Source organism: Vigna unguiculata, chromosome 9, assembly GCF_004118075.2.
Source record: "Vigna unguiculata cultivar IT97K-499-35 chromosome 9, ASM411807v1, whole genome shotgun sequence".
NCBI classification, from domain to species: Eukaryota; Viridiplantae; Streptophyta; class Magnoliopsida; order Fabales; family Fabaceae; genus Vigna; species Vigna unguiculata.
Genome location: NC_040287.1, coordinates 29,131,466 through 29,146,085, shown reverse-complemented (window position 1 = coordinate 29,146,085; position 14,620 = coordinate 29,131,466). Strand labels below are relative to the sequence as shown.

At 30.8% G+C, this 14,620-nt stretch overlaps 2 protein-coding genes across 15 annotated transcripts; both read right to left on the bottom strand.

Annotated features, from left to right (window-relative positions):
• Positions 1–664: 664 nt before the first annotated feature.
• On the bottom strand, positions 665–1,749 carry LOC114196068. The gene has a single exon (XM_028086573.1). It carries the CDS (start codon positions 1,508–1,510, stop codon positions 812–814), a length of 699 nt encoding a protein of 232 aa, XP_027942374.1. The 5' UTR covers positions 1,511–1,749; the 3' UTR covers positions 665–811.
• A 4,787-nt stretch (positions 1,750–6,536) lies between these two features.
• Positions 6,537–12,387, bottom strand: LOC114164459 (disease resistance protein RLM3-like). 14 transcript variants are annotated; one of them, XR_003599551.1, is made up of 6 exons: positions 12,252–12,387; positions 10,570–11,866; positions 10,314–10,397; positions 10,122–10,223; positions 8,062–8,147; positions 6,537–6,757 (listed from the first exon to the last, which is right to left on the bottom strand). XR_003599551.1 is itself a non-coding variant. In XM_028049140.1 (5 exons), exons 2-4 carry the CDS (start codon positions 11,055–11,057, stop codon positions 10,142–10,144), a joined length of 654 nt encoding a protein of 217 aa, XP_027904941.1. In that variant the 5' UTR covers positions 11,058–11,866; positions 12,252–12,387; the 3' UTR covers positions 6,537–8,147; positions 10,122–10,141. The 14 variants fall into 14 exon arrangements, 8 of the variants coding, with proteins under 8 accessions (XP_027904941.1, XP_027904942.1, XP_027904937.1 ...); XR_003599549.1 differs by lacking the exons at positions 6,537–6,757; positions 8,062–8,147 and adding exons at positions 8,638–8,936; positions 9,059–9,146; XR_003599550.1 differs by lacking the exons at positions 6,537–6,757; positions 8,062–8,147 and adding exons at positions 8,638–8,932; positions 9,059–9,146.
• Between the last annotated feature and the right edge of the window lie 2,233 nt (positions 12,388–14,620).

Here is a 14,620-nt window from a genome sequence, read left to right as displayed (position 1 = left end):
TTAACAAATCCATATAAACAAAATTTATAACAAATGGATATTTTTGTTACATCAATTAAATATAATCAAAATTATGACAAATTAATATACGAGATTAAGGTAAGACCAATAAGCATCTCACAGTAAATGGTTTTAAGAGAACCACATATATTAATTTTGTGAAACGTCTAAAAAAGTTCACTAAATTAGATGAGTGTTTAACATAATTCGACCCTTATATTTTAATACTTAAAACATCCTCTTCATTAAAATTTCTATTATTCAAAGCATACATTTTTAAGCAACTATACTTGTATAATTGGTCACAGTTGAAAATTCAATTAAGCATCATCATTTTATACAAAACATCATTGGAGATGTTTAACTCAATTAGATTTTTAATTTTATGTAAACTAATGTTCTAAGACTACACTTTATATTAATCTGACGAGATAAAAAAAATATAAAATATAAAAATATTTGAATATACAGCTGTGTATTTTTTAAAAAGAAGAGGAATAACAAATGTGATAAATGATATACATATGCAGAGTGAGGAGGCGTGTGAACCCGATTAACATTTTTTTTTGGAGTTGACAAAATTATTAATTTAACAATCACTACACGTTTGGCATCATAGTTCATAAAGAATTGATGATGGATTAACGAGATAATAATGGTGATGAAATGAAGAAGAGATAATAATAAAAAAGGAGTAAAAGCTGATGAAAAATCCTAAAAGGTAGTATTCAGTCTGTACAGAATCACAGTGGAACTGTGGCAACAAAAAATTATTCAATAAGAAACAAATGTACACTTTCACTCAATTTCATCACTTCCACTCACTCTGCAAAAGCCAACAATTCTTCAGCTGCGACTGCACCGTTTCCCTCAACTCATTCACTTTCACCAAGCAAAAATGGGTCGAACAAATCCCCATCCCATTACCGGGGCCCGACCCGACCCGACACGTCTTTAGTAAATAGCAAACCGGCCCGCATCCGACGCCCTTCCCCTGAACCACCACCCCCCACGCCCTCGTCGTCCTCTCTCCCCGGCCCTCCTCCGCCTCATCGCCCTCCAACTCCTCCACGAATATCACTCCCTCCGGCATCGGCGACTCACCCTTCTCCCATCTTTCCTTCACCGCCGGCCAGTCCTCCACCAACACCCTCTTCTCCGTCGTCGTGGCCGCCTCCGCTCCTAATTTGGGGTAAACCTGCACCAGCAATGGCGCTTCTCTCAAATTCTTCACAATCTCCACCACCGACTCCTTCATCCACCTGTCCAGCCTCTCCTGTCCCTCAACGGCGTCGTTCGCTCCTGCCTTCCGCTTCCCGGGAAGCTCCACCTTCGTCACACTCGCCCGTTCAGTCGCCAACGCCGCCGAGATCCTCCCCGCCCTCGCCGTCGACCGCCCGATCGCAACGGAGCACGGTGGTTGCATGGCCAGACCGCTCCGGCTCTGGATTCCGAAGTTAGCTGCGACGTGGAAGTTTCCGCCGCAAGCAATGCCCTTAGACGACGCCATCAGCGAAGATGGCCGGAGAAGGAAGCAAGCGTGGAAGAAAACGGGAAAAAGCGAAAACGGTTCTGGTTTAGGGTTACGTCTTTGTGAAGATTGATGATCCAATTCGAAGGATTGGGAAAAGAAGATGATTTAATAAGAAGCAAAAGCAAAACGCACGATAAGATAATGGAAGTTAAGTGACGCGTTCAAAATCAATGGCGGATAAATAGTTGCCACTGATTCAAACATGATTTCAACTCTGACTCGGATTTCTCTTTTTTATAACCCTTTCACCAACCACGGTTGTTTCCCAGCATTGCCTCTGTTCCTCTGCGGCCCAATCCATTCTACTATACCGTTCCACCAACCAATCTTTGCTATTTGTCATGATTTTCTTAACCCACATTCAACGTACGCTGATCAAGCCAGGGTGCATCCAGTACCGTGGTCCGCGCTGTACTTCAGCAGGTCTTTGACTGGCACGAGGTTGCGTTGCATGGGAACGTGTCTTAATGGTTTCCTCCACGAGCCTCACACGCGACGCCTGTGGAGTGGAAACTCCCTACTCTTTTGAATTCTGGCTACCACACGTTGTGATTACTTAGAGTGATTTGGGCTGAAATCAACGGTGGAGATGAAAGTGTGAAAAAGGAGTAACAAAGAGCGAATGTGGGTGATTGTGCGTGTGACGTGAAGAAACGGTGAGAAGAATCGCACGAGGTGGCACGCGAAAAGTGCATGGATTGCGAAGGCGGGCACACAGGAGGCATTCGGTTTGCGTAAAGCTTGGCCTGTAGAGTGCAACGTGGATGCCACGTCGGATCTTGATCTCCACGTCAGCGTCTCGCGATTTTTAAAACGAGAAAAACACACGCAAGTGCAAGCACGCCATTATTGTTTGCGTGTTTTTTTAATTCCTTGTGAGGTGTGACAACACAATCATTACGCGACAGGATCTAACTTCCGGGATTTTTATTCATCTAACAGTTAATGTAACCGTTTATTCGAACTAACTGCAAAAAACGTATGTATTTCAAACTTCAACCATAGTTAACAGCTAATATGATAGACGCATAAAGAAACAGCTATCTGTTAATATAATATAACATGATAAACAATTTAGTTTAAATTCACTTTATACTGAAAATCTCTTTATTATCTGTCATCTCTTAACTTAATTTCAAATTTAGTCTCATATATTATTTTTAAATATGGAATCGTATTTGATAAAAAAAAAAAGATCATGTTTAGAAGTTTGTTTTTAAATTAATTTTCAGGTATTGTTATGTGAATATTTGTGTATCATCAATAAATTCAAAAGTCATCTCTTAAACGTGAGTTTTAAAATAAGTGATAGAAAAAGTCAAGAATTTTATGAAAGCTGATGATTATGATTTATAATTATATAATAGAGTTAAAATATTTTGAAGGACATTTTAACTGAATCGCTCTGATTTTGAAATTAATTAAATAACTGATTTCATCTTTTTATGATTTGATAAAAAGATTCTTGTGATTGTGGAAATTGTTTATGATTAGTTAATTTAAAATTATAAATATATGACGACTAAATTAAAAAAATGCAATGATTTGTGATTTTTTATGTTCAAATGAAAGTGTGAAATAAATTAAAATAAATAAGTATATTTAATAAAAGGTTAACCTATGTTTTACCTAATTATGTAATTTTGGCATTGTTTAGTGTTTAATAAAGAGAATGAGAATAAATATAAGTAAATATGAAAGTTCTTTTAGTTAAGAGTTGGGCTCTAAATCGAAGAGAAAAAATAATATTAGTTTGATTTAAAGTTAATAGTACTTTAAGTCAACAAATTTAAAAGTTTTTAAGTCTTGAAATTCTAGTTTACAGAATTTTACATCATATATTTCTAAGTCTAATATGTAACTATATAATTATCCAAAAATATAATAACTATAATATAAGATATCCCTAGATCATAAAAATATGTTGATAAAATAAAAAACCTCCTTAAGAGTCTTGGGTTCAGTTTCTGGGTCCAATAACTGTTGTATATTTAAAACACTCTGATCAATCTAGACTCTTCTTCTGCCTCTAAATCTATAACTATATATAAAGATGATTTTTTTTTTGTATTCATACTATAATTTTTACCCGTGCAACGCACAGGTTTATTAAAAAAAAATCATGAGTTTATTAAAATAAATTTATTGGTATGAAACTTGAAAGACATGTTGGAAAATCATGAGTTTATTATTAGTTTGAATATTTTATCATTAATATTTTTGTTTGTTATTATTATAGTAGAGATAACATTTCTTCTCAAATAATTAACTTTAAATCTTGTATCATTACAAAAATTATTTGTTTAATTAATATTTTTTAAAAGCATGATAGAGTTATCAATTTAATATTATGATTGGGAATCCCTTAGCATTTAATATTTTTGAGAAACTCTAAAGTAAAATACTCACCTTGAATTTTTTGATTTTCATCATATTGGTAAGGAGCATTTGAACTTAAATAAGTTTGTTCTTCACCATGTATCAAAGATAGAATGAAGTCATTTACTTGTTCAATAGAGTCAATTGTTATAGCCCCATCACAAACGATTCATGATATTCTTAATAGACCAGGATAAACAAAGTTTACTAAAAAAAGTAAAGGTGTTTCAGATTCTTGAATTAAAAGATCTAGTGTTATACAAATATTGTCTTCACCATTTTCATTCAAATCAATACCTCCATCTCCAATTTGTAGATTTCAATCCGTAAATTCTTTTATAGTTCTTGCACTTTGATTTGAAATTGTAGTCTTAATCTCATTTTTTTGAAGTTTTAGAACTGTGCAATGATGTCACAAATCATAGTAGTATATTGATATCCTCACAATATCAAATCTTAATTCCTTTTTTACGACAAAATTTGTTTGAAATCACCTTCCAACACCAAAACTTTCTCACCAAATGGTCTTTCAACATTATCTTCATTTTTAGTTCTAATTATATCTATCAAGGTTTTACCAAAAGCTTTAAAACATAACTTGTTCATTAAAACATAACTCATCTTAACAAAAAATACTGTGGCCCTTTATATGCGGGTTGGTGAGCCAACTCAGCTCACCACGGGTTCAACCGGGTAAGCCGGGTTCTAGGTGGATTAGGTCAAAAATCAATCCGTATTAAAATTTGTAAAAAAAATTTAACCCAATCCGGCCCGAACCCGTGGTGGACCGGGTTGACTCGCATATTCCAATCTATCTTGACATCTCTATGAAAAATAGACTATATAAAACTACATATGATATGTCATCTATAAAAATGTAAAAATATAAAGGTTAAACAATAAAAAAAATAGTAAAGGATCTATAACTACAAACAATATCAAATATAAAAATTAAATTTGATAAAAATATAAAGATTGGATATCTGGTTAACCTATTTAGTGAAATCATCATATTTTAGTACAAATTTATATTTCAAACTCTTATTTAGGGTGTTTACCTTAAAATAACATAAATAGTTTAATGATTAAATTTATAATATTGTATTATTATCAATTTTTAAGGTTTAATTGGAATTATCATTAAATATTTTAAAAATTGATTTAATGTTATGTAATGTGTTAAGTTTAGAATATATTAAATAAATAAATAATTTTGGTGTAAAAAAATGTTATATATTAATCATAATAAATAATATATATAAAATCATGTATATCGATTATTATAATTAATGGTAATTTGAAGTATTTTATTTGAATTATCATTGTATGGCTTACATTCAAAATAATTATCGATAAAGTTCATGAATGTGCATTTGGTCAAATGAGCGAATTATTAAAGAAATTTAAATTTATCAAAATACAATTTGCTCATTAGTATAATAAATTAATTGATTTGTGTTTAGATAAAGATTGAATTGCAGTATCATTAATAAAGTGTATGTGTATGAATACAATTTGCTCATTAATATAATAAATCAATTGATTTGTGTTTAGATAAAGATTGAATTGCAGTATAGTATCATTAATAAAGTGTATGTGTATGAAGTATATGTATTCAAATATTGTTTGTATAATGATTGTATTTTAGGTATATAAATAAATAATTATAATAATTAAATAATTTTAATTGTTATTTTTATAATTCTTTCTCAATAAAAAATAAATATAAAAAAAAACTTAAAATATAATTGAATAAATCATAAACATAATGAAATAGATAAGAATTTTAAAACAAACAATATTATAATTCATTTATAATAAAATATTACCAAATAAAAAGTGTGTATTTAAAAGTGGGTTTTATTAAATCGTTGAATTGGTTATCGATATTTATTCCTATCAAAGTTTACTTAAATACGATGGATTAAAAGTATAATATTATAAAAACATAATTTAGTTTTATATATATATATATATATATATATATATATATATATATATATATATATTGCTAAAAGGTCAAATTAAAAATATAACAATTCATATTTTAAATGAAGTACACTAAACAGTAAAAAAATTATCACTACAAAAATAATTATTTTTAGTGGGGGTTATATTTGACATTTCTGGGGGTTTTAACCCCCACTAATGGGTTTATTCAGGGTTTGGAATTCCCTTAGAAGAACTAGCGTCGCTATTAGATTACCGGAAGTTTTTAGCAACCCTTGGAAAAACACAACTTGCTTGGAGTTTTCGAAACCCTTGCTACTGTTTGGGGTTTCCGAAACCCCTGCTACTGTTAGAGGTTTACAAAACCCCCACTATTGCTAGAGGTTTACAAAACCCCCATTATTGCCAAGGGTTTTCAAAACCCCCCGCTACTGCCAGAGGTTTCTAAAACCCCCGCTATTGTTAGGGGTTTCTAAACCCCCGCTACTGTTAGGGGTTTCTAAACCCCACTACTGTCAGGGGTTTTCAAAACATCCGCTAATGCCTACAATTTAAAAACTCCAATATTGTTTGTTTGTTTGTTTCATATTTTTTAATAATACATAAATCCTGAAATAAAAGAAAAATTATAAAAGGAAAAGATTTTAATTTTTTGGTAATTATAATTTGTGCGTATAACATTTATAAAAGGGACAAAGAACAAAGTCTACAATATGACAGTGTAAAAGTTAAAATTAATAAGTCATTACAATGTTATTTGTTTTAAATAAGAAAAATAAACATAATGAAAAATTAAATAACATCCTTCTAATGCAGTACTTGATATTATGAACACTTCCTTGACCAGATGATACCTTGTGGCTCAACAAAGTTCATAACCTCTTTTGCAAACATCTGCAAAGAAAGATTGTTTAAGAACAATTCTTTATAACAGATACTTCAACAAAGAATAATCATGAATGAAACAAGTCTTATGAATGAAACATGCATATGCAAACCTGCTCGGATAAAATGCTGCTACAGACCAAGAACAACATCAAAATCTAGATATCATGTGGCATCAAACAAGTCAGATGTTGGTAGCATGTATTTAATTGATGGTTGGAGCAATTTAATCAGAAAAATAGAAGTGTAGAATGCCAATTGAATTGATGGAAACTTGCAGGAGAATAGATGTAAGTGTTAACCAGTGTGCACAAAAGTTTATCCTGACCAATTCTAAAATGCAGAACAACTTAGTAAATGGATTAAGGCCCAACTGCAATGGATGTGGGGGAACATGAATGCTATGTAGATGTATAACGTGAAAATAGAATGCTAGGTTTTGAACTGAGAACAAAAATGCTTATATGATGTGGGAACTACAACAAAAATAATGTAGAAATATGATGCAAATGCAACCTAAAGCAATGCAAAATTGAATGATGCAATATCTAAAACTAAATGCCAAATCTGGATGTTTTAACTCAGCTACATGTGCACACAAACTCTAGATAGAATTGATATTCAAATTACAACAGCAAAATAAATCATCCCATATTCACTTCAGGCATTTTAACTCAGCAACATACCTAATTTAATTCAAATTCATATGCAATGCAGTTGTGTTAAGATAGATGAATGGAAAATGAATTGATGGAAAAACACTTATAATTATAGCCAATCATTGTAATGCATAATGGCTAAGATGGATGCATGAATGGAAATAAGAAAATGATGCTACACTGGATGAGATTATGTGAATTATGTGAGCATTAAACCTGAGTAACACAACAACAAATCAGCCTAAAACATATATGTGACAACATTAAAGTAAGCACCTAGCAGCAGCAAGACAATTCAATTATGCATGAAACCAGGTTGCTACATTAAACCCATCTGTGACAACAATGGTCAAAACGTGAATGCAGAATCAGAATTGTGCAAATAGATGTAGCTAATTCCTAATGTAATGAGTGCAATGCTAATTGAAATTGTACATGAATCCAATTGGAAGCAAAGAAATCAGACTTGTGACAATAGCAAGATCTCAAATTAAATTCATATCAGACCAAAGTTATATACAATTTATGTAGGGTACATATCTGAAAGCAAGTATCTAAGTCAATTTGCTGATCTTAAAATATGAAAGTACTTTTATCAGTAAACATAAGAACTACCAGAGATTATCTAAGTATAGAGCATTCAAGGTAGATTACCTCAGCAACCACAACTTCATTCTCAATAGGATTCATTTAGCAGGTTGAATAAACCATTCTTCCACCAATTTTGAGTAAAGACTTACCTGAGAATAAACCATTCTTACAAGTAGGTTTTCTAACTCCAGTAATTTGTCTCCAAAAGTTTTTAGAATGAGGAAAAAAAGAAATTAGTTTAAAATGATAATATGAGATTATTGCTTGGTGTAAAAATGTGTCAGTTATATGATGATGGCAGAGAAACCCACCAAAAAAATTACTTAGATAGCTAGTTTTAATTACTTGATAAGGTTGTCTATATCAAAATTAGTGGTGACATCACTTTATCCGATGCATGCATTTGTCAATGATAGGGATCCTAAATGGGATTTGATCATATAGGTGTTATGTTAAGCAGAATTTCTAATATTTTCTGAAGAAAATAGCTAGGTTGGGTTGCTGAGACTTAGGAATATATATTCATTCTCAATATAAGATAGGTCATGCATGGAGCTGAGTCGCTAGAAGAAATTGACTAATGAGTAGTGATTTTTCAATATTCCATTCTCCAAATACCTACTTAATACTTATCATCTATCTCCCACTTTCCCACTTCCTGACAAGTTATATCATGTATCATACCTATACTTTTTTTTCCTCAACTTATCTTCACAAATAAGTTTTAGGTGAAAGCACACAAATAAGGTAACTCTTTTCTTTATGTTTATTCTGACATATCTCTATGAAGGGAGAAATTTTACCTATGCTTTCTAACTGACAAGAATGATACATTTTTTCTGAGTACATTACTTTTTTTCCTCTAGAGAACGAATTGCATCTTGCAAACAAGTAAGAATTCCCTCTGCGGCTATTTTTGTCACCTCACTTGGATCTGGCTGAAATGATTAACATAATTTAGATTCATATAATATGATTCTATGCAAGTCAAAAACTATGATTCTATGCAACCTCTAGAAGGAAACAAAAACTGAAAACACAAAAAATGGAAGATCATAACCTTTTCTTCTTGACTCTCCAGCCACTAAATTGTTTTATTCAAGTCATCAATGGCCCACTCCTTCACTTCTGAAGGCTCAAAGCATTTCCTAGAAATATCAAAGCCTTTTCCTTGGAATACGCACCAAAATAAAAGTCTATACTCTATAGCAGTTTTAATTGTTTGCAGATGAAATAAAGGTTATTCAGAGTCTCAAGTATGTGACTTATAAAACATCTTGTTAGATTTACCTTTGATTTAATGGAGGTTGTTGACTTTGAAGGTTGTTCTCTATCGACACGCTTTGGTGACTTTTTGGGTACATATGGTATTTTATTTGTACTCAACAATAGTGGGGTTCACATAAAGATAAAATAGATGTGAAATTGGATGGAGATGGCAGTATTGGGGCAGGGGAAGGAGCTTGACAAGAACTATCTCATAAAGACATGTTGTAATACTGGCCATTATTTTCAAAGCTTCATTATTACATTGAGCATCCATTTAAGTAGTGTGTATATATCAAGATGGATGAAAAAACAGCTTTAGAAAAACAAAAAAAAAAGTGTTTTAACTTTTGAGTATTTTAAGAAATAATTAGACAGAGATAATATCATTTAAATCATCAATAGAAGATCGCATTGTCTCTTGAAATTGCAATTTTGTTCCAAAATATATAATTTTATTTTTCTATACACTTTCTTAGAAAAAGAGTAAAGATATAAGAATTGCAACCAGTTGCTCCTGATTGGACTTGAAATCATCTCGCAGGCGTTGTAGATCAGGAAAATGTGAGAAAATCATATTATCAATGTTAAGGTTGCAAACTGCGGGATTGGACTATCCTTCAACTATTCAGCGCAAGAAACAAAAACATGTAAGATTAGCCAGACCAGTTCTGATACATCCACACTATATACTCAAGAAATAACTAAAGAAAGCATCACTAGGGATAAAATGTACTTGAATAAGGTTTCTCTAGATATAGTTAGGTTATTTTAAATGAAAAAACAAAAATAAATGTTACCAATCCTCTATCTCTGTACGTGAGAGCTTGTAGCTCTTGTAGGAATATAGTTTCTACCTGTGAAGTAAGTGACTTGATCACTTTCTCTGCTGCTTTGCATTTGGCACTTTCTTCATTTGCAATTGCTTGAAGCTGGGCTTTCCGTGTAAGGTTTTCCACCTGAAGGGGGACAAAACATTCATCAGCCTCACTACAAATGAATGAACACGAGATTTCATCAATCTGTTTATGGTGTTCCTCGATTCTTACCATCCTTTACATTGGTTTCTGCATCTAGGAGGCAATTTTTCCAAAACATCTTCAACAATGTCCTTAAGTAATTCAGAGTCAGTCCTAGCATATGAAAAGGAAAACAAAGAATTACATCATGAAAACATAACTACACAACTATCATGAAAGGTGTTGCACCACAACAGTATGCTTAATCTAGAAAGGAATTAGGTAAACTTAATCCAACACAAAATAATGTCTGACTAATTTGCACACTCTCAATTCATTTTGTTACCTATAATTTTGAGAGCTCCATCCAGCTAAGTTGGCTGCTTGAGTGAGAGCAGTTTTCCATTTTATGCAGTTGGGTTCTCCTTCATGTTTTACAAAGCTCTCCATAAACCTCCCAGTTTGGTTCCTGACATGGGATGGATCTGTGTTGTAGAACACTGGTATTACAATCTGTCCCAACTCTTTCTTGCAATCCATAATCTTTATGAGTTCATTCAAGCACCACTTTGAAGAAGCAAAATTCTTTGAAAACACAACAATAGATACACGAGAATCTTCAATGGCTTTCATGAGTGCTGCTGAGATTTCATTACCCTTTTCAATATCTTCATCTACATAGGTTTCCACTTTCTTTTGCATCAAAGCCTCATAAAGATGGGTGCTGAAGTTCTTGCGTGTGTCTTTACCTCGATAGCTTATAAAAACATCATATTTTTTTGTACAAGAGTTAGAGGAAGATGGAACAACACTCATAATTCTCTGCTCAACCATCTTGCACCTGCAATGAGTATAACACTACAATTGAAGAGATAGAAAATGTTTTTATATTTCCCTTTGTTCTTGACACTTCTCCTCAACATGAGCATAGATAGAAGAGAAAACCAGAAGATACCAAATTAACCATATCCATTATTTCTATTCAGAGGTAAAATTGAAAACAGATCACAGTTCTTATGGGAGAGAATGAAACAAAAATTCTTTACCTGAGCACAAGAAATTCTGAGATGCAAGAGAGAATAACTAGACTCTTTTACAACAATTAAAGAACTAGAAAAATGAATGTAAATAAAATGTCCATGTGATGCAAATTTCTGAGAAGTATCGTAAAAGGGTTCCAAGTGGGGTCCATTGGTTCAACATTGCTTTGAGAAAGTGTTTCATGTCTCTTCACTTTTGACCAGCACAAGCTTGAGTATGCAATATTTCTGCTGTGAATAAAATTTAGGACTGTTTATACGAAGAGCTATTTATATCTAAATTATATATAAAAAAATACAAGATGATACATTTATTCTAACAAATAATATAGTAATATTTTATCTAAATTATTTATTTATTTATTCAATCACATTAAATATCTAATGTAATAATTAAATATTAACTTTTTTAACAAAGATTATACAACAGTAAACATTTTTCTTCATTCATTCATTCTACTCTAATAACCCTCGTCGCGCACCAACATCATCAACCGCGTCTTCACCACGTCCAATGGTTTCGTAAGAGATGCTGAAATCATCCTCGTGAGCACCTCACACAGAACGCTCTGAAATCGATCCGAAATGGTTCTTCTCCATTTTCTGCATACGTTTTCGAAAATTTCGGTCAAGCCATAGATCCGAACGAAAGGAAAAGAAATGAAAACACATAGCGAAGACGCAAAATTGATGCACACGATTTCAAAAATCTCACCCAAACCCTAAATTTGAGCGAAAGGCGAAAGCGAAAGAACATGCGTCAACGAAAACATTGAATGAAGTATTCTTATTGAAAATAAAATGAATACAGATGGTGCAGGATAACCAACAGAATTAAACCGTTAATAAAAAATAATTATTTTGTAGTGAAGCCACAACTCCTAGGCACGAAGGATGAAAGTAAAAGACGAAATTGAAATAAAAAATATGAAATCAGAAAGAACGAAAATGAAATCGAAAGCCACTTGAGCGAAGAACACAAGCCTACTTCTTCCTACCAGCGAGCACCTTCTTCCTTCCCCTTGAGCGAAAAAAGTTTCATGAACCACTGAGAAAGAGAAAAGGTTATGGGCAAAGAGAAAAATTTATATCCAAATTCAAATTTTAAAAATTATAAAATAAGGAGAATAATTTTACTGGAATTCTCTCAAAACCCCAAATACTTACCGAGGATTTATAAAACCTCTCCTAAAATATATTTTAATGGAGGTTATTATAACCCCAAATAATAAATCCCAAGTAAAATCATATATTTTTGTAGTGTATATATGTAAGTCTTCTTGTTTAAAATATATTTCTCTCAATTCTTTTTATATTTTGTTGAGAATTATTTACTTAACTTTGTTATATTAATTAAAATATTGATATAATTATATAATATTATTTCTATTTTGCTTCAAAATGTGTGTACTTTGAAATTTGCTATTTTCTGATTTTGAAAAAAATATTATTTAGTAAAAATCATGTATTTAATAATGGTAATAATAATTGAACAAAATATGATTTAATAATGTAAATAATAAAAAATCAAAATAATTAATGGAAACTGTTTTTAACAATTCATATAAACAATAAAAATTATATATGTAAGTCTTCTTGTTTAAAATATATTTCTTTCAATTCTTTTTATATATTTTTTTTAAATTATTTACTTAACTTTGTTATATTAATTAAAATATTGATATAATTATTTAATATTATTTTTATTTTTCTTCAAAATGTGTGTACTTTGAAATTTGCTATTTTCTGATTTTGAAAAAAATATTATTTAGTAAAAAACATGTATTTAATAATGGTAATAATAATTGAACAAAATATGATTAAATAATGTAAATAATAAAAAAATCAAAATAATTAATGGAAACTGTTTTTAACGATTCATATAAGTAATGGTTGCAAATAATTTCAGATTATTTAAATTCAAAAATAGAATAATCTAATTTAGAAATATATGGATTAAAGAAATTTAAAGGTAATTAAAGAAATTTAAAATAATTAATAGAATTAATTGATTAATTTGTGAAAGATCTTTAAGAGTAATTTATTACAAATATATGAACATAAATTTTTTAAACCATTTCAAATAAGAGGTTTTAACAAAACTTTTCTCTCAACAATCAAAATCTAGTAATAATCCAAAATAAAAAGGCAAGGACTAAAGCTTCTTTCCTTATATTTTTATTTAAATTTTTATATTTAAAATAGACTCTCATTCTTTTTTTCTTTTTTTTTTTTTACCTTTTTTCATACTTTTCCTTCCTCTTGAACTTCTCTCATTCGATTTGGTTTCACATTCGTACTTTACATCAAAATTTGTACTAAAAAAAAAATTGAAACTCAATATGTAGAAATCCAAGTTTTATTTAGCAAAGGAAGGAAAGAAAGAGTAAAGGATTATATACATATTGAAAGAATGACGACTTTATACGATTGAATCAAAAACTATTATAGAGTTCGTAGACTTATCACATAAGGTTAAAAACTCTTCTGCATCAACCAAAAGCCTGTAATTAATTTTCAAAACAATAAAATTACAACAAAAAAATTTAAAAATAAATAAGTCAAGCATCATACGCAATCAAAAAATATAAAGTGCAAAAATTTACAATTCATTCGTCTTAGAATCTGAAGTCAATTATGTCATCACTATAGAACAGAAACTTGAGTAAAATTAACAGATACATTTAAATTTACATAAGAAGGCCTAACAAATAAAAAAATTGATAACAAAAATCAACTCCCAGTAAAGAAAATATGTATATTAAATGGATCAAAATTTTGAACATTACTCTAATATGTGTCAAAACATAAAATGAAAAAGAGCACCAATAGTTAAAAGTCTATGATGCTTAAAAATTTGATTGTCTTAACCATATTCATAGTCATGTTCTTGTGCTCCTTTATGTGTGATTGCAAATCCATACCTTCTACCGTTTCACAATCAACTTTACATATCCAACACCACTCCATGCTAAAAGTCTTCCTTCTCCTCAAATTATCAAAATATGTCCCTGAAAAGAAAAACAACATTAACATAAATAAAACAAAATATTAAAAAATAAACAATCTGTTGAGTATTGAAACCAATTCTCCCAAAACTTTCATATTATACCTACTAAACTTCACTTTTTAACACTTGTATGATAATAATTGCAAATACAAAAATGAGTATAAGTAGTTAAAACTTATATGTTAAAAATCAAGTATCATTAGGAAATCCAAGAACAAACTTATGACTTGACTTTTGCCTTCTGCGAAGGATTCAAACCTAAACTACATGTTCAACTGCTCTAATCTTCAACTCTTTTCTCCAACTTGAGCCTCATTGGTTTGTCCAATTTCCATGTTTGGCAAGTT